General features: G+C 41.5%; 1 protein-coding gene across 3 annotated transcripts in view; it reads left to right on the top strand.

Annotated features, from left to right (window-relative positions):
* LOC143974486 (protein mono-ADP-ribosyltransferase PARP14-like) overlaps nucleotides 1-19,824 on the top strand; it is a 197,508-nt gene that overhangs the window by 81,238 nt on the left and 96,446 nt on the right. For all 3 annotated transcript variants that reach the window (XR_013272233.1, XM_077475944.1, XM_077475943.1), the window contains exons 6-7: nucleotides 10,461-10,685; nucleotides 18,843-18,909. Coding sequence is in view for 2 of the 3 variants with exons in the window: in XM_077475944.1 (XP_077332070.1) it covers nucleotides 10,461-10,685; nucleotides 18,843-18,909 (292 nt within the window). In the remaining variant the exon portion in view is untranslated. The remainder of the gene's footprint in view (nucleotides 1-10,460; nucleotides 10,686-18,842; nucleotides 18,910-19,824) is intronic.

Below are 19,824 nucleotides of genomic sequence, written 5' to 3'. Positions count from 1 at the left end.
GTGCGTGTACCATCTGACCCATGAAATTGTCCTGCAAGACATTTAGGAACTGGCGAGCCTTAGACGAATGTGTGGTTCCCTCTGCCCAGTCTATATCTGGATAATTAAACCCCCCCATTATGATAACACTTCCCATCCTTGCTGCTCATACAAATTGTGATAGGAGGTCCGTTTTCCCCTCCTCCCTTAGGTTAGGGGGCCTATAGCATACTCCCAGTCCCAGGACATGAGTTATAAGCCAGCAAAAGTTCTGGCCACTTAAAGGGAATGTTTGCAATATTCTCATCTAGGGCAGCCATCAGAAATTGTTGGGCCCCTTACATAGCTTTGGGCCCCCCCCCCAGCCTGACCACCAACATTCCCCAGGGCTTGCCCAGTGGGCCATCCTACCAAATCCGCTCACTGGCCATCTCCCCTGTATGCACTCAGCCCCCCCTCAATCCTGTATATATGTCAGCCCCCCCACGCACACACCTGTATGTATGTCAGCCCCCCACATACACCTGTATATAACGCTACCATGGACCCCACACAGGGACCAAGGACCCAGGACCCCACACAGCCACCAGAGACCCCGCACAGGGACCAGGGACCCTGCACAGCCACCAGAGACCCCGCACAGGGGCCAGGGACCCCACACAGCCACCAGAGACCCTGCACAGGGACCAGGGACCCTCGCACAGCCACCAGAGACCCCGCACAGGGACCCTGCACAGCCACCAGAGACCCCACACAGGGACCAGGGACCCTGCACAGCCACCAGAGGCCCCGCACAGCCCAGAGATCCTGCAAAGCCACCAGAGTCCTCACACAACCACCGGGGACCAGGGGCCCTGCGCAGACACCAGGCACCCCACACAGCCACCAGGGGCCCTGCGCAGACACCAGGGACCCCCCACAGCCACCAGGGGCCCTGCGCAGCCACCAAGAACCCCGCACAACCACTAGGGGCCCCGCACAACCACCAGTGACCCTGCACAGCCACCAGAGACCTAGCACAAGGACCAGGGACCCCGCACAGCCACCAAGGACCCAGGACCCACGCACAGGAACCCACACAGCCATCAGATACTGTGCACAGGGGGCCCCTTACACTTGTGATAGCTGTACCCCCCTGATGGCGGTCCTGTTCTCATCCATGCTTAATAAATTATCTCTGCCATCATGAAGGCAGGTTTGGTTATAAAGTCTCCACTTTTAAAAAATGTATGGCATATATAATTGCTGTACAGGCTATGGTTTAATATGACATACGTATACTAGGTTGTTAGAAAATATGTTTTAATTATCATTCCACTCTGCAAACAGCCAAGATGTTCTACAGCTGCAAAAATGTAAAATGTCTCTTTTGTGTAAGTATAGTGCGTGCATGTCTGTAGACATGTTTTTTTCAGATTCTTTATCCTCCTTTTCCAGTAATTGGCTCTCTGTCCTACTCAGATATGTAGGATATAGATATAAGATATGCTTAAGGTCAGACTACAAGTAGCTTTTTTTAAATGTATGTAGCTTGCCTGTCATTGTTCTTGACTTGCTACTACTACAAATCTGGCTTTGATATAGTAATTGTTGGACTGTAGAAATTCCACAATTCCACAAGTCAGAGATCAAAGAAAGTGTACTGTACACTGTTTGCATAGCTCCCAACTGTTTCTGATTTGCCGAGACTGTCCCTCTTTCCTCCTCATTTGTCCCCCATTTTGGTCTGCTATATATAAATACACCTGTATAAAATGCACAACTTAGCTTTTAAAAAAAGTGTTTACAGTGCTAAACCTTTCATAAAATTCCCAAATGGTTGCATTTGTACATTTCAAAAGCCAGTATAAAGAAATATACAAGCAAACACAGTACAGCGCAAATTATAAAAGATAAATGTAAAACTAATACTGTCAAAATTATAACATCACAATAAATACTGTGAACATATAAAACAGCAAAATAAAAGTCCAAAATATAGCCCAAAAGTCCTGCAATGAGCTAGAAGGATTCCACATGTAATGAAGAGAAATCAGATGTAAAATGGTACTCCAGGTGGTAAATCCCTTCACCCGCAGACAATTAGCACACTCACCTCAAATAATGGATCTCGGAATTACCAACAGATCAATAACACTTGTTCCATATGGGGGAATAATATGTGAAGCATCAAGGGTTCCGGAATAACAGCTCGATCCCAGATACATATGGAAAAATAATATATGTAGCTGCTCTCTGCTGTTTAAAAGTGCACACGTTTATTAAAAGGTAAAACACTCACAAACGATCCTCTCAGTATGTAACAAAACAAAGCAAGCGCCAATCTCCCTTTGGCACCAAAGGATAGCAATGGGTGACGTCATTAGATGTGGCTCCTCCTCCCATACAAGTAATGTGATGAAGTCCCATTAAACGTAACGTGTACGGAGAGTGAGAGCGATAACACCAAATTTAAACACACCTGCTTCCTATTCACACCTGATACCTTGTTACACTAACTAGTAACATGACACCAGGGAGAGAAAATGGCTAATTTCACTTTTCACTTAGGGGGGTAATCACTTTGTTGCCAGTGGTTTAGGCATTAATGGCTGTGTGTTGAATTTTAAGGGGACAGAAAATTTACACTGTTATACAAGCTGTACACCCACGACTTTACATTGTAGCAAAGTGTCATTTTTTCAGTGCTAAAGGTGAAAAGATAAAATAAAATATTTACAAAAATATGAGGAGTATACTCACCTTTGTGACATACTGTATGTTCACAGTATTTATTGTGATGTTATAATTTTTTTTTTTTTTTTTTATATCTTTATTTAACAAAACATTTTTTTACTTTTTTATCCATCCAACAATTACAAATCCATATCACAAAATATCAAGTATTATCAAATCATTTTTCATATTACAGAATTATCTATTACCATATCTATACACCTTTCCTTCTACTAATCTATCCCCATTCATACCTTTACACACATGCAAAAAAAAAAAAAAAAAGGCGGGAAGCTTTATCCCCCTCCCGTTCTCCCCTCCCTCCCTTTCCTCTCCTCTTCTCTTCCCCAACTCTCCTCCCCCTTCTCCATCCGGGTTGTTTTCTAGATTATGTATAATAACAGTGGTGTTTTTTTATATTCATCCCATTTTTGCCATGTTGAATTTACCCGCTCCTCCGAACCTGTTTCAGTTAACATTCTTTCCTCCAGGAAACACATCCTGTCCATCTCTATTATCCATTCATCTATTGAAGGGGCTATCTCCTTTTTCCACTTTCTTGCTATAACTGTTCTTGCTGTTGTTATAAAATGTTTAAATATCCCTTTCTTTATACTCTTTACTGATCCTGGGATCATAGACAATATAGAAATATTTAAATCTGGTTGTATATTGATCCCTGTCATATCCCGATATATTTTATAAATCTTCTTCCAGAACCTCTGGATCTTGGGACAAAAATACTAAATGTGTGACATTGTACCTATCTCAGCTTGGCATCTCCAACAGGTATCATCGTTTTCTGGATTAATACTATATAAATCTTTTGGACATCTATACCATCTCACTAATAGTTTATAATTCCTTTCTTGATGTTTACTAGTAACCGGCATCTTATGTGTTAGTGTTATTGCCTTGTCCCATTTTTCTTTGGGGATAACTATCCCTAATTCTTTTTCCCATTTTTTGATATAACTCAGCTCATCTTCTTTATTATTGGATATTAAATATATGTATACATTAGATAAGTTATGTGTTGGTTTCTGTTCTTGCAAAAATAATAGTTCCAGTGCTGTCGGCTCTCTATTTAGTGCCCCCCTTTTTTCCAGGGCAGTGAGATATTCCTGCAGTTGCCTATATTGCATCCATTTTTTATCATATTCGCTACCTAAAGTTTCAAACCGGGGAAGCCTATCTTCCTCCATTGTCTGTATAATCCTTATTGCCTTTCCCCTCTGCCATTTTAGAAAGGTGTTCGCCTCTCTAGCTGGCGGGAAGTCAGGATTATCAAACAAAGGTGTCATTGGGCCCACGTAGTGGACCCTATTCCTTGTCTTAACAGTCCGTCCCATACTTTCAGTGTCAATCCCACTAGAAGCGGCATCTCTTCTTTTGGGGGCCTATTCTCTTTTTTATCCATGGAAGTGATGTTAAGGCAGTTCCCACAATTTCCTCCTCGAGTTTCACCCATTGTTTACTTTCTTTATTATGAAACCAATCCACTATCCTGACTACCAACGCCGATCTTAAATACAGCGACAAATCCGGGAGGGCCATGCCCCCATCTCTTTTTAGCCTTATCAAAGTTTCCCTCTTTATCCTGGCGGTTTTACCTGCCCATATAAAGTTCCCTATGGCTTTGCGTAAAAAATTCAAAATATTTTTTGAAGGAAAGATCGGAATTGGCGCTATACCTTTAAGGCATAAACAATCACAAACTTTGAATGACATTGTGCTCCTTATAGCTTAATTTGTATATTATGCTTAAATCAAGAAGTAAAATGAGAAATAGAAAATGAAAAGTACAGATAAAAAAATCTCAAAGTGTAAAGTCTCCTATAATTGAAGTTGAATTTTGGTGCAATATTACCAAATGTGATGGGAGAAGAACAAACAAACAAAAAAAATACTATCAATATACGTGCATATAAATATATACCACTTTGAAATCGCACAACAGAAATCTTATACATAAGTGCATATAATAAAAAAGGTGAGGCTGTCTACCAAACAGCCAATATACATGTGATTATTATTAGTGCAAAAAATGCTAATAGTAGTCCAATTAAAAGTCCCAAAGAATATTAAAGTGACTTGTGCAGGAGATGTGTAACCGCTAATAAAAGAGCTCCCCGATGCGTGTTTCCAGTGCAAAATACGGGTATTGCCCTCACCAGATGCCCTGCCCCTGCAGGGGTAGGATCGCCTCCACAGTGTAAGCCCCTGTGTCGCTGTCTGGTGTTTCTCTGGGAGGTTCGTTTATCATCAGCTGGGAATATCTCACTTGAGCTCTCAATGAAAAAGAGGAGTATTCATAGTGTAAACAGTTTCCACAAGAAGTTTATTATATTAGAAAATTACTTACATTACATAAAATGTAAAATTGCCAAAGAATAAAAGCATCCGCCGGCCGCTGCAGCTAGTTGTGGAGAGTGTGCGTCCTATGGCCACTTCCTACGTGTTTCGTCAGCACGACCTCATCTGGCTCCAGATATTCTCCGTCAGATATTCAACCATGCTTTTTGAGAGCTTCAGTTTTATGATAATTAACTTTAAAATTGCTAAGCTCAGTAAAACGCTTAAACTCCTGTATTAGATTTGGTATTCATGATTGGATTCGTAATATACAATAACAAATCATCAGCATAAGCTGATGTTTTATATTCCTCAATATTTACTTTTATTCCATGTATGTCTTTATTATTCCAAATCACTATTAGGTGTTTTCCGTGGCTAGCACGTACAATATTGGAGACAGGGGGCAGCCCTGCCGAGTTCCATTTATTATTGTGACAATTTCCAATGTCTCCCCATTTGCTCTTATTTTAGCAGTTGGGTTCCGATATAAAACCATTATCTTTTCCATTAATACTGGTCCCACCCCCCCCCATTGTCTCAGCACCTCCTCAAAGAATCGCCATCCCACCCTGTCAAAAGTCTTCTCTGCATCAATTGCGAGAATACAGGATGGGATGGCGTTCCTCTGCACATATTCTATCAGTGTCACGGTCTTCAGAGTATTACCTTGTGCTTCTCGGCCTTCTATAAATCCCACCTGGTCAAGGCGTATATTGTCAATCTATTCACGATAATTTTTGAATATATTCGAAGATCGATATTTGCCAGCGAAATTGGCCGATAATTCCAGCATAATGTGTGATCTTTCTCCGGTTTAGGTACTAGTGAGATATATGCCTGCATACTCTGCTGAACAAATGGTTGGAATAGGGACACTGAGTTAAATGTGCGTTTCATAATTGGAACTAACAGATCTTTAAATATTTTATAAAAACAAGGAGTGAAACCATCCGGCTGTCATAGTTATGCAGTAATCTTCCTCTGTTTGCTTACCTCTCCTCATGTGTTCAGACTAAGAAGCCAGCCACTTCCACCTGGTGGTTTTTATAACCTTTCCTCTAAGCATGGCTCCACCCCAAGCCCTATCAGGGAACCCTATATTAACCTGTGCACTGCAAGCCAGCGGTGCTGATCAACCATTGTGTATCCATTGTGTGTTTGGCTTCCTGTTTTCTGCTTGCCGTGTGCTCTATGTTTGTCTCTGTTACCGACCTTGGCGTTTGTTCTCAATGATTCCTGTCTGCTTATGACCTTGACATTTGGCATGTCCCCGACCATCCCTGTCTGCCTGTGACCCTGAACCTTTGGCGTGTACTCTGTTGTTCCTGTCTGCTAGTTGCCCTGACCTCTGCCTTATCCCCTTACTATCCTTGTTGTTCCAGCCTGCTGCTTCCTTCTCCTGTAGTCTACCGTGAGTGTGAGCTGTGAGACCCTAGAGGCTGCGATCTGGAGCCAAACTGCAGCGAATTCCATCCTCACCACTGGAGGCTCTGGTGAACACCTGCTGGTTTTAAGACTCCACACCCTGGGGAATCTATGCTCTAGCTCCTACTGGGATCTGTGTTAGTGATCCAGTAGACCTGTGTCCTGAATCTCCCTGGGTACAATCCACAGCAGTCAGTCCTAAGGCCCACTACCTAGCGGTGCAGTTCCGACCCCTACGGAGTGCATCTGTGACCTGGTCTCAGGGGACCTGACACCGGTCCTGGGCTTTTGCCTATTTTTAATGTATCGATTATTTTCCGAATTTCTGTTTCAGAAAACTCATTTTCTAATTGCTCTATTTCCATTTGTGTTAAAGTTGTTATAGCTGTATCTTCTATATATTGCCTTATATTATTCCGAAATACTTCAGGATTGCGTTCTATTATTTATGAAATAAATAATTATTTAATAAATATGACATTCTTTCAATATAGCTTCTGATTCGTATCATGTCCCCCGTTTCTGTTTTAATTTTGACAATAGCTGTGGTATTTTTTTGTTGACGTAGAGCTCTAGCTAATAATTTACCAGGTTTGTTACCCTGCTGATAGTGCAAGGTACGATTTTTGTCCCTTATCCCTTATTAATGTTTTTTCATTTAATATTGTACATAATTCTAATCGCTTATCCATTAATATCATTAAAGTCTCCCTTTCTGGAATCTGTTTATGTTGCTTTTCTAATTCTGCAATTTGTTGTTGAAGCAATCTTACTTTATTTCCTTTCTCCAAGGAGCCTCTCACAATACACTTTAACGTTTCCCATTGATTGGGAGATGATGTATTATCATTTATATGGTCTTGTATAACATTCTTTATTGCTGATTGTATCTCAGAGATACATGGTTCATCATACAATAAATTATCTTTTGATTTCCATGTACCTCTGGATATATGATTTTTTAATATATCAATCTCAAGAAAGATAGAGGCATGGTCCGACCAAAGAAAAGTACCTATCTCTGAGGAAGAAACTGTAGCAACCGCACATGAATGTATCAAAAAATTATCTAATCTATGGTATGTATTGTGGACTTTTGAGTGGAACGTATAGTCCTTCTCTCCTGGATGTAATATTTTCCATATGTCCACTAATTGATATTTTCCAAGTACTTCTAAAAAAATATTTTTTATCTGTATTCCTATGAGATCCTGATAGTGCAGTAGTATCCATATCATGATCAAAAACAAAATTAAAGTCACCCCCAACTATGGTATACCCTTCGGCCTTATCCATAAGTTCTTTCAATAAATGGATACCCATCTTTATCTGGTCTATATTAGGCAAAAATATATTAATAAATGTATAATTTTTACCATATATATTTAATGTTAACGATATTGCCCTGCAATCCTTGTTTATCCATTTTCTATAACCTGATGAGGTATTCATTTATGTATTGCTATAGAGACCCCTCTAGATTTAGAATAAATATATGTATCATGAAACCATGTAGGAAAACAACTATTCTGAATTCTTGGTATGTGATCTGAACATAAATGCATCTCCTGGAGGAAGATAATCCCTACACCTTGTTTATGTAAAACGTGTAGGATTTGTGATCTTTTTGTTGCATTATTTAACCCTTTAACATTGAAGGAGCAGATCTTAACTGTACCCATAGATGAGGACAAGAGAGGAAGAGAGAGAGAAAAGAAGAGAAAAAAAAGGGGGAATACCCCTTTACACACTAATACCCTTAAGCACTATTCAAAACCCCTTTCTTTCCGACACTCAACTTGCTCATTCACTCATTCTCTCACCCTCCCTAAATTGACTCCTTCGAGTCTAAACTTACATTGTAAGTTCCCTATGAAAGACCCTCCTGGGATAGAACGTGTCTCCAGTCCAGGTATGTCACTCCCTTTTTTCTTTAATATTAATATATATCGGGGAAGGGGGACAAGGCGGGGAAGAGAGACAGAGAAGAGAAAAAAAAACAAACAATTTTTCTCTTTTTTTCCCCTTTTAAAAAATAGGGGAATTTCTCTTCCCTTTCCTCCCCCCTTCATCCTTATTCTTACTTCTTCCACGAAGAAAAGAGAAAAAAAAAAAAAAAACACCCACCACCCCACTGATCGCCTGTGTAACAATACATTTCCATTTTTAGAGTAACATTTGCTATGATAATCCATTGCATTTAAAATTATATTCCATAATACCCTCATTTTCTCGTAATCATTATAAACATTAATCAGTAAAGTGAATAACACACATATATTATTGTTTACAACCTACTATTTTGTATTTTGTCCTCGTGTGCTATATCTTACACCTTTTCTTCACCAAAAAAAAAACCCTGATCACCTATATATCAATGCATCTCCATTTTTAGTATAACCTTACTATCATAATCCTTTATATTTAATACTCTAGTTTTCTTGTGATCATTATAAAACTTTAACCACATTTATTCTATAAAGTGAATACCACGCCTCAATTAATTTACAATCTGTTATTTTGTATTACGTCCTCTTTTGCCGTATCTAACATCTTTCCAAAAAAAAAACTAAAAAAAAACACTTTTTATCATATCATTTAAAGCACCCTGGTACATTAGTAATTTAGCCATTAATGTTTTACCTCCATATCTACCTCAAATTCACTGTGCTACTCTATATGTATATATATTATGTTATTACAATTAAATCTTTACCTCATACTTATTTAAAAAAAAAAAAAAAACACCTTTCTTCTCACCTTCTTCTACCCTTTGCCCTCTAGTTTCCCCTCCTCCTGCCTCCTGTTATTATTATCGCCAATTTAAAATTCAGCTCTCAATCAAGGAACCATTGAAATGTTCGATAATAAGTGCACTTAATATGGTCTATAATTTACCACATACTTCTAATGTCTCTTCAATATTTTACAGTGCACCCCTTTCAGGTAACTTATTGTTCTCCACTCACCACTTTTCCAGGAGCTGTAGTATTTCAGTTAATTTTAAACAGCCTCCTTAATTTTTCTACTTTTGAAAATCCTGCTCTCTCACGCCTATGTGTCTTCCACGGGATACACAGAGCTCAGCGGGGATCGGCTGATCTTGTACTGCATTCAGCTATTGTCTTTGCCTTTTCAGCTGAGTTTGTCTATTCCTCAGCAGATCTCGTCAGGTCTCCGGAGTATCCTCGGGCAGCCTCGTTGCCTAGTGCCGTCCGCTCTCTCCGTGTAGCCATGGTAACGGCGTCTCCTCGAGGATCCCTCTTCCGCCCGAATCCGTCTCCACAGACCCCTGACTCCCAGCGCACAAGGGGTGACCAGCACAGCCTCCCGCAGCCTCGGGACCCCACTCCCGATCACTGCCAAGTAAGCCTCGTTTCAGCCATATGATTATCAGTCATCCGCCAAGCTTCCTCCTCGATCATAGTGTTAAGTCTCCCGGGGGGAACTTAGGAGGGACGGGATATCGGCTACAGCTGCGGGTCATCTCCCGAACCAGCGAGAGCTCTCTCCTCACACATCCATCCCAGTCAGTGGCTCACAAACAATTGTGATGTTACAATTTTAACACTAGTAGCTTTACATTTGTATTTTATAATTTGCGTTGCACTATGTTTGCTTGTATATACTGTCATGGGGCTGTGTGAAAAATCCTTCAATGTTCAGCTGGCAATATTTTTCTATAAGAGTGATTGTTTGCGCCGATTGAATTTTATGTTTATAAAGTATACATAAATAGAATTGGTAAAAAAATAAAAAATTGGTAAATAAAAATCATGCGTAGGTTTAACCAATAATTTTTGTGTATTAATTCTCAGTGTTAACAGGGGTTTGCTTTTTGGCTACAAACTTTTGCTAATGGGTATCCCCTGTCTGTTATCAAAAGGTTGGGATGCATGTATCTGATCTCTTTTATAAGATTCTGCCAATATAATGAAAAGTTTATTTCTACTATTTCAATTTGCTTCCTGCTTTTTTTGTAGGCTTTGAAGAAAGGGATTAAGAAACTGCTTGAGATTTGTAACTCTAAGAATTGGAGTTCACTTACAATGTCAGTTATAGGACCTGGGCTGAAACTGAAAGTTCCCGAAGAAACAGCAGCAAAACTGATTGGAGAAGAAATAAAATTGTTTGTGGAAGGTGCACAAAATCATAGTTTACAGAAAATTGAGATTGTATTTCCCTGGGAATATCAGGTTCCTTATATTGTAAGTATATGGGAATTCTAACTTTCAGAGTCAGGAAATCTGCTTTAGAAGTATATAAAATATCAGTTACTTTGGTGTAGAATGCATAAAATATCATATAGTCCATAACTACAGCATAAGGGCTAAGTAACGCTTTACTAGAAATGTTTATTATTGCAGAGAATATTGCAACTTGAAAAATCTATGTACATAATGTATTTTTTGTGTAACAGTCTAAAGCAAAGAGTCAGTGTTATTGATATTCGAAATACAGTACATGAAAAAATAAAGCTACATAACTGTCAAAAGTGGCACATAGAAATAATCACTGATATATGAAATATGAAAGAAGCAAGAAGGAAAGCATCAAATATATAAATGGAATTAAGAGTCAAAGAAAATTAGCCGTTATGAAAATTCATAAATGTCTGCAATTAATCAGTGGACATCCAACTAGTTCAATGCCTTCTACTCTTATGCCACGTATACAAGAGCAGACTTCTCATCGGACTGAACTCCGAAGGACTTTTCGACGGAGTTCCGCTGAAACTGACTTGCCTACACACGATCACACCAAAGTCTGATCGTTTAGAACGCGATGAAATACGGCTGGACTAGAAAAAGGAAATTCAATAGCTAGTAGCCAATCGTTGCCCTTGCATCGTTTTTGGTCTGTCAGAACAGCATACAGACAAGCTTTTTTTCTCGATAGGAACTGGTTTGAAACATGTTCTATTTCTAGTTCCGTCAGAATTTTAGAAAGAAAAAGTCCAAAGAAGCCCACACACGATAGGAATGTCCGACAGAATGATTCCGTCGGACCTTTTCTGCTGGAAAGTCCGGTCGTGTGTACAGGGCATTAGAGCATATCATTTATAATTGTATGGAAAAACTTGAGGATGGTAATTATGAACAATTCTTACTAGATGAAGTAAACAGAACACAACAATTATATAATAAACAATTAAAGAGGGATTACACCTAAAAAAAAAAAATATTAAAAGCCAGCAGCTATAAATACTACAGCTGCTGACTTTTAATAAATGGACACTCACCTGTCCCGGGTTTCAGCGATGCCAGGAGCCGAAGCCGATCGATCGCTCGGCTCTCGGCTGCTGCCGTCACCATTCTAGGTGAGGGAATCAGGAAGTGAAGCGAATCAGCTTCACTTCCCGGTTCCCTACTGTGCATGCGCGAGTCGCGCAGCACAATAGGAATTCTCTGCGCTGTCTCTGAGACCCGTGTGTCCCCCAGCAGACAGCGTGGCAGGACAGGAAATGGCGTAGACTCCCACGGGAGTCTATGCCCGGAAGTGGGTGTAAATACCTGTCTTTGACAGGTATCTCCACCCCCCTCCCCCCTGAAAGGTGCCAATTGTGACACCGGAGGGGGGGAGGGTTCCGATCAGCGGAGGTTCCACTTTAGGGTGGAACCCCGCTTTAAGTAAACATGTGACCAGGCTATTTGATGAAGCAGTTAATAATTTAAGTATTTCACTGTCAGCGGCAAAAGGGTTACAGAAGCAGCTGGCCAGCTCAGTAACCATTGCATTCTCTTACACTATAAGCACATGATCACTTCAGTCACTTTGAACTTATAGCAGAAGGGTCCCCTAAACTCTGCTCAATAATGAGTAGCTGTGATTAGCTGCTGAGAAGCCACTGATTTCAGTCCTTTTAAGCAAATATAAGCCCGCTCCTCATTTTCATCCTGCCACTGCTGCTTTGCGTGTGACTGTGCCTTTCAGCTCCCTGCTGTGTATCCACAATCTGAACCCCTTTGCAATATGATGCTTCCTGTGTGCCCTCCAATGATCACTGCTCTCCCTCTGCCTGTACTATCAGAGACTGCAAGTTGTAGAGGGGACTGTATTATGGGCACATAGCGGGGAGGATCAGATGTATTCAAGATAGTGAGTGTGGAGGTTGGTAAACGTCTCAATTTGCGAATGAACACATAAGTGCTCAGTAGTGAGCACTCTCATGGTAGTAAGTGATGGACAGCAGGGGAGAAGGAGAACGTGTACTTTGTTTGCCCTCTATCCCTTTTCACAACTCCAAAATCAAACATTAGGGTCTGTTTAGAACTCTGATTTTTCCTTGATTAGTCCCCTGGTGACAGTACTTGTTAAAAAAACAAAACAAAGAACAAACCATAAAATACATAAAAAGAATAATAGCACTGTAGATTGGGCTTTACCACAATGCATAGTTGTGAAGCTACCTCTAGATTTGTGACACAAGTTTCCTATTTACAGTTGTGAACTTTTCATTTTCACAATTTCACAAAAAGCCAGAATTTAAAAATGTCAAATATTTATTACCTTAATAAAGGTTTTTGCTTTAGCAGGAGTTTTATAAGTTATGTTGTGTTTGTGTATGTTAAGAATAATTTGAAGGTATTTTTTATATAAAAAATTGTTTTGTTTCGCTCAAATATTGAGCGATGCCAAGTTAGCAGCTCCATCTTTTTATCTGTGGGTCATATGCCTTCAAAAAAGGTATGGTTTGGGGGTATTTTAAAAACGTTCAAAGCTGTAAGTAAAAAAAAAGTGAAATGTGAAAAAGAAATGAATGGCAAAAAGGGTCCAACCACCAAAGGTTAAAATTAGAGAGCAGGGCCTGGAAGCAAGAGAGTTAAAACAAGCCTTCCTTGTGGCTGCAGGTTATAGGAAAATTCACAGCACAAGCACTAACAACTTTGAAGTTCTTTCAGAAGCTCAGCTCACTCTTCTCCCCATTTCCAGCAGTGACTTGGCAGCCTTCCAATGTAAACACAGAAAAGATAAACAATCCCACCTTAAAGTGATATTAAAGGCTTATATTTATCATTGTTTTAAATGGCAAACATACTATACTTACCTGCTCTATGCAGTGATTTTGCACAGAGCAGCTCCAGTCCTCCTCTTCTCAGGTTCCCTGCTGGTGCTCTTGGCCCCTGCTACTTTCCGAATACCCCAATAGCAAGCTGCTTGCTATGGGAGCACTTGTGCATGCTCAGTCCCAAGCCGCCTCGGTGTGTCCATAAGACAGCTCAGACCCACCCTCTGCTCCCTCCTCCAATGGCTCCTACTGCTGTGTCTCAGCCATGAGGATGGAGAGGGCAGGGAGAACTGCTGCTCCCGTGTGCATCACTAGATCGGGATGGGCCTGGAACCAGAAGGTTTTTTACCTTCATGCGTAGAATGTATGAAGGTAAAAAATCTGTAGCCTTTGCAACCACTTAAAGTTCACAGCAGAGGCACAGGAGTGCTTAGAGGATTAGAGTGGTTGTAACCCTAAAGAGAAAAAAAACACATGCTTCTGTTCCTTTAGGGCATGATCTATAGCATAGTGCTTGTGCAGTGTACTTTGTCTCTTTCTATGCTCTAAAATACCTGGTTGATCCTGCCTGTTCCTGTGTCCCCCTGTGTGTGCTGACCAAAGTAATCATGGCTGTTGATCCATGACACGTGGTGAGTTTACATGCCTCCATCATCCCACTCTCTGCTCTGAGTCTCTCCCTGTCAATTCCAAAGCCTGTGTGTTATAGAGTTCTCCTCTCTGCCCCTCCCCTCCTGCTGTTCTTCCCTGTGGCTTGAAAATAACATTTATAAATATTTCCCCTTCCCATTTGTTTTATCAAGATATAAAGTAATACACATCTGTTTTTTTCCATTCAAATCCTAAATACCTTTTTGCACAGCACCACTGTGCAGTCAGGTGGCCTCCCTCTGCTGGCCAGTTGACATCAGAGGGGAATCTCAACCCCTCTCACAGCTCTCCTTAAATTGGGGAAGGAGAGCGGAGGAGGACATGTGACAGAACAGAGAAAATGTATTTAGGTGTAGCACCCTATAGTTGCCTTGGCCAATTGATAGGAGATCAATTGATTCCACCCTAATTCTAGAATTGCTGCACTTCTCTCTTCTGTCACTAGATGGCCAGGTATCTGGTGGCATTAGATAAGACAAGTGCATTGCAAGGACAGATTAGGAATAGATGGGGTATTTTAGCCAATGGGCGCGGATCTTCTTGGGTCCCTTGGCCTGCTGGGAGAGCCTATTTGAGTGAGGTCAGGTGATCGGGGTTCTGTGCCACCTGGATGGCTGTCTGGGTGGATGTGTGTTGTATTGCCCTGGGCGGCTAGGCTAGAGCCTGAGGCTTATCCTGGGGAAATCTGGCTGTTAGGCTGTCTGAGGGCCTATCCAGAAGCAAGAGAGCAGCACAGGTTGGGACTCTGGCTTGCAGTCCAACCAAAAATGCCGGTTCTGCTGGCTGGAGAACCCTTCATGGTCGGCGGTAGAGGGGAAGCTGTCACCACTAGGGAACCATCCACCTTGTTACCAGGGATCACCATGAGTACCTGTTGCAAGAACCAGAGCAGTATTCTCACCAACCGGTGATGGTGAAGAATTGGGAAGCTTCAGCATGTGTCAAGCCAGGGACCCAGCCAGACTGCAAAGCAGTCTTTTGTGCCAAGCCAGGGACCGAGCAGGCCAGTGAGGTGGCGCTAGAGGAGTATCTGTGATTGCCAAGCTAGGGACCCAGCAGGGAGACGTTGGTGCTTCTCGAGGAAGATACTTAGTGAGAAGATTGGAAGAGCTCAGAAGATCCAGTGGCAGTGGATCAGTGGGTCCAAGTGATAGACTGGGAGCTCAGTTGAATGAAGATCTAAAAGGGAGATTGTGGAGGAAGTGAAAGAGTTAATTGCAACCTTTGTTAGAAACTGTTCAAGTTCATTGCCATAGGAGATGGTGAGTCTACACATGCGGATATGGTGCTGGCTGGGTGCCTTTCCCTGCATGGCTGTCTACCTATAGAAGTCTCAGAGTCTGCTAATTAACATTGCAACTACCTAAGGGTGTCCTGGCCTTAATCCTCTCGCCCACAGTTCTGTTCAAGAGAAAATAAATCTCTTTGCATTCAAGAAGTGTCTGGCACCCATGAATCTACCTTGCTACACCCATAATGTTTCGTAACCCACTCTACATAGAAGGATGTCAGCTGTCCCTAACTCTGGAGGTCACCATTAGGCCTCAGGGGCCCTGGGACATCGCTACATAGGAAAGGTATTTAGGACTAGAATTTCAAAAAATGGACGCACAGTACTTTAGATCTTGATAACAGAAGGGATGACAGTTATTGCTTATTCTGGCAATTTTTAAGATTCATTTACTGCTTGTTAAGAATATGTAAATACTTAAAAGTCCAGGTTCACTTTAAGGTGCCAATTCATAATTAGCTGCAATATCAAAATACCCTTAGGTATATTAATATATTTAACTTGGAATCCAAAAATGTGTTTCTGAACATCAATTTACCCCAAAAAAGTGACTTTCAGGCACCTTCTGGTATTCTAGTACACCATATGATTCCCAGGTGTTGCCTCAGAACAGAATTTTTACAATGCTTACATCCTCAGCTTCTTTCATAGAAAAATTCTTATCTTACATATTATAAAAAAGGTCGTAAGTGCAGCACAATAGATCAAACAAAACAAGAGGCAATAATAAAGTCCAATTCACATCCAGATGAATTGATATCAAGATTCCTCATGATAGAGAATAGCATGTGAACTCCACATGTTAAATGGGTGACAGTGACCTCCAGATAGACCAGACTGCGCTTACCCGATACGGCGGACCTCTGCGAACAGAAGGTCAAACGTGCATGTGCATGTATCCCCACAGGGATGATGGTAACTCCTGGTGCTGCTTCAGAGATTCTCGATCCAACCAAATGGAATGGCCGCCCAGCAGGGGGATCCAGAGATGTGAGCTTCCAGGTCAGCAGTGGTAAGTAATGGAAAAATGGAAGCCGCCCCAACAGATATGAAAAGATATAAGGACACACTCTAAGTGCACCCCATGAGGTTTTATTCAAAATTAAAAAAAGTCTAAAAACAGGACAAGGATCTGGCGCTCATATGCGCAAAATAATAAAAAACAATTAGGCAGTAGCACAACCTCAGATCGAGTACATAACAAGCAGAGTTGGCAGTGGGTGACGTCCGTGCATAAGCTCCTCCCCTGTATGCAGCTTTACGTCCTGTCACGTTATGTCACCCGCTGCCAACTCTGCTTGTCATGTACTCGAAAGGTCAGCTGGTCCTTTGCTTAATTGACAGTGGATCCAAAGGTACCATCAGGGAATAGGACTTTTATGTTCAAGGGTTTGGGGCCAATTGGACTCATCATGGTTGTCCTTGCAGGCTGCTGACAATTTGCCCATCATACCAAAAGGAGTCACCTGGGTTAAGGTGCAAATATTCAACCACAAGGTGGAACAGGTGGGGGTCATGGTCGCCCATGGTTGTTTCCTTGATACCTATAACCCTGGGCATGAATGTCTTGAAAAACTTGGACTTACCCCATTTATTGGCAGAAGTCGAACAAGTGAATCAGTCCTAATGGGGCCGTGGTCTGCGGACTGCCTGGCTTAGCAACAGACCAAGCGAGTAGGCATTGTATGTACTCACCCAAAGAAGAAACTATTGCTAGCCCCTCTTCAAGAAGTAGTCTGGTCTCTGCCTGTAGGGCTCACAAAAAGTGACAAGGGACCATGGTCATGGTGGGGACTAACAAAGACCTTGGAGGTTCTAAGAGAATATTTGATGGCTCGCACCTTATCCAAAGTTCATCAGGGTAGGGGGCTAATTCAGCTAATCAACTTGGGACCTGCATTCCGCCATGACCTCTTAACAGTACCAACAGTTGCTGGAGCAGTTGACCATACCCTTCCAGGAGTACCAACTTCCCCACCAGCACCCCCTCCATCATCAGCTGTTGTAGACACACCTGTGCATCTTTTCTGCTGGCCCTGACAATTATGGTTGCACCACAGCCATAGACTATTTGATACATACAGGGAGTACATCCCCTATTCAGAAGAGATACCAGCACATACCACCTGCCTTTTGCCAAGAGGTCAAAGACTTGATCCACAATATGTTGCAAACTGGGATAATCATGGAGAGCCACAGTCCGTGGGCCACCTCCGTTGTCCTGGTGTAAAAGAAGGACAGCAATTTGCGCTTCCATGTGGACTATTGCAAGCTCAATGCCTATACCTAGTGATATGTCTACTCACTACCAAGGGTAGTAATCACTCATGGCACTAGGCCAGGCACATTACTTTTCCATCTTGGACTTGGCTAGTGGGTACTGGCAGGTCCCAATGAGGGAGCAGGACCAAGTGTTAGTGAAAAATCCAAGATTCAAGGGCGGAAGTAAGCTGGAGCCCTAGTGGGAGACCACCTTATATTGAGTGGAAGTGCAACCATTTCCTCCATCCCCTGTGTATGACGTTGTGTCTGAGGGCCCCGAAGCCAACATGAAATTGGAACATGTAAGACTCTGTGTACTGGGCAGAGATTCTCCCTTGAGTCTGTTGGCCGACTGGGAGGACCCTGGCTCCTCAAATCAGTCTCTGATATACAAAGTCCCAACTGCCCCTAGAAGCAACACTGACGGACCTCATTGGCCCAGAAGGTGTGACCTGATCTGAGCAACCAGCTGCTGGAGGGGACTGAGAACCTGAATGTCCCAACCATGCCTACCCATGATATCACCAAGACACCTGAGGCCATTGAATAATCCCTAGTGGATGACCACTCTGATGTTGAAATAGAGTTGGCCAGCGAGCAATGCCCCATCCGGTGTAACCAAGGGAGGCTTCCAGGCAGGTATTTCTATGTTGTGTTTCATATAGGTTTTCTTTTCCTTGCTCTGGTTTCAATGTTTTTAATGTTTGTGATGCCGCGGACAGCATCCATCAAAGGGTGGCACTGTTCGACAGCTGCTGTGCACAGGACACGGACCTGTCATCCACCTGCTGAGTGTGGATGAGTGAAAAGAACCCCCACTGAGCAGATGGACCTGCTTTGACGGATTCTGCTCCATCTGAAAAGGGGCCAATATGCTTTGCCACAGAAACTCGTCTCCATGTGAGCCCTGCTCACACCTGTGCAGGGTGCATTCCATGATACTGTATATCGAAAATTAATATATATATGTGTGTATATATAGCACAATATAAATGTCAACCTTTTGCTCCAATCTAAAATGCCAGGAAATTAGTAGAGCACATTGCATTTAAATCCACTGGTATTTGAAGAATAAAGAATACTTATTATTATTTTTGAACTGTGATATAGCACTGTTATGATAAACAAATGAATGCTTCTTTATTATATTAGATCTACAGAGAGACTCTGCTGGACATGAATTTGGGAGACCGACTGATTTTGTGCAATGAAAATGGAGGTAATCTTTTGTCAAATTAATTTTAATAAGTATTTTGGCAGGGTACAATGTATAAAACATTTGTAGAGAGGTAGAAAAACAAAGAAAGCGGTATTTTTTTTTTTTTTAAATGGATGGGTACTATTGATACTATACTCAATGTTAGCCGGTACTTGACATTTGTTCGTTACACATGCGATCTGCCTATGTAAGATGGCAGATTGACGTTCTGTCAGTAGGGAAGGCATTGATCCAGTGTTCCTGTAAAGCAGGGACATTGTTCTTTGCCTTCCCTTAGTAAAAGCACCGCACCCACAGTACACAAGCACTGGCTAGGAACACATTTAACACCTTTTCTTGCCCCTGATATTAATCCGTTCCCAGCTAGTGTCATTAGTACAGTGACAGTGCATATTTTTAAGCACTGACCACTGTATTAGTGTGACTGGTCCCCAAAAAGTGTTGATCAATGTCCGATTTGTCCGCCACAATATTGCAGTCCTGCTATAAGCCACTAATCTCCATCATTAATAGTAACACAAAATAAATAAATAAATGAAAATATCCCATAGAGACGCTATAACTTTTGTACAAACCAATCAATATATACTTTTGTTGTTTTTTTGTTTTTTTTACTATAAATATGTAGCAGAATACATATTGGCCTAAATTGATGAAGAAATTTGATTTTTTTCTATTTTTTTATTGGATGTGTTTTTATAGCAGAAAGTAAGGAATATTTTGTTTTTCAAAATTGTGGCCTTTTTTTTGTTTATAGCGCAAAAAATAAGGAGGTTGAAGGAGTTGAATGACCGCGCAATTGTCAGTTGAAGTAACTCTGTATCGCAAAAAATGGCCTGGTCATGAAGGGGGGTAAATCTTCTAGGGGGCAAGTGGTTAAACGGTTTAAAAAAATTATATACAGTATATACAGTT

Source organism: Lithobates pipiens, unplaced genomic scaffold (genome assembly GCF_037356315.1).
Source record: "Lithobates pipiens isolate NorthernLeopardFrog02 unplaced genomic scaffold, aLitPip1_a1.2 Scaffold_13, whole genome shotgun sequence".
In the NCBI taxonomy this organism is placed as follows: domain Eukaryota; kingdom Metazoa; phylum Chordata; class Amphibia; order Anura; family Ranidae; genus Lithobates; species Lithobates pipiens.
Note: the sequence above shows the minus strand (reverse complement) of the source record. Positions and strands in the feature narration are given on the sequence as shown.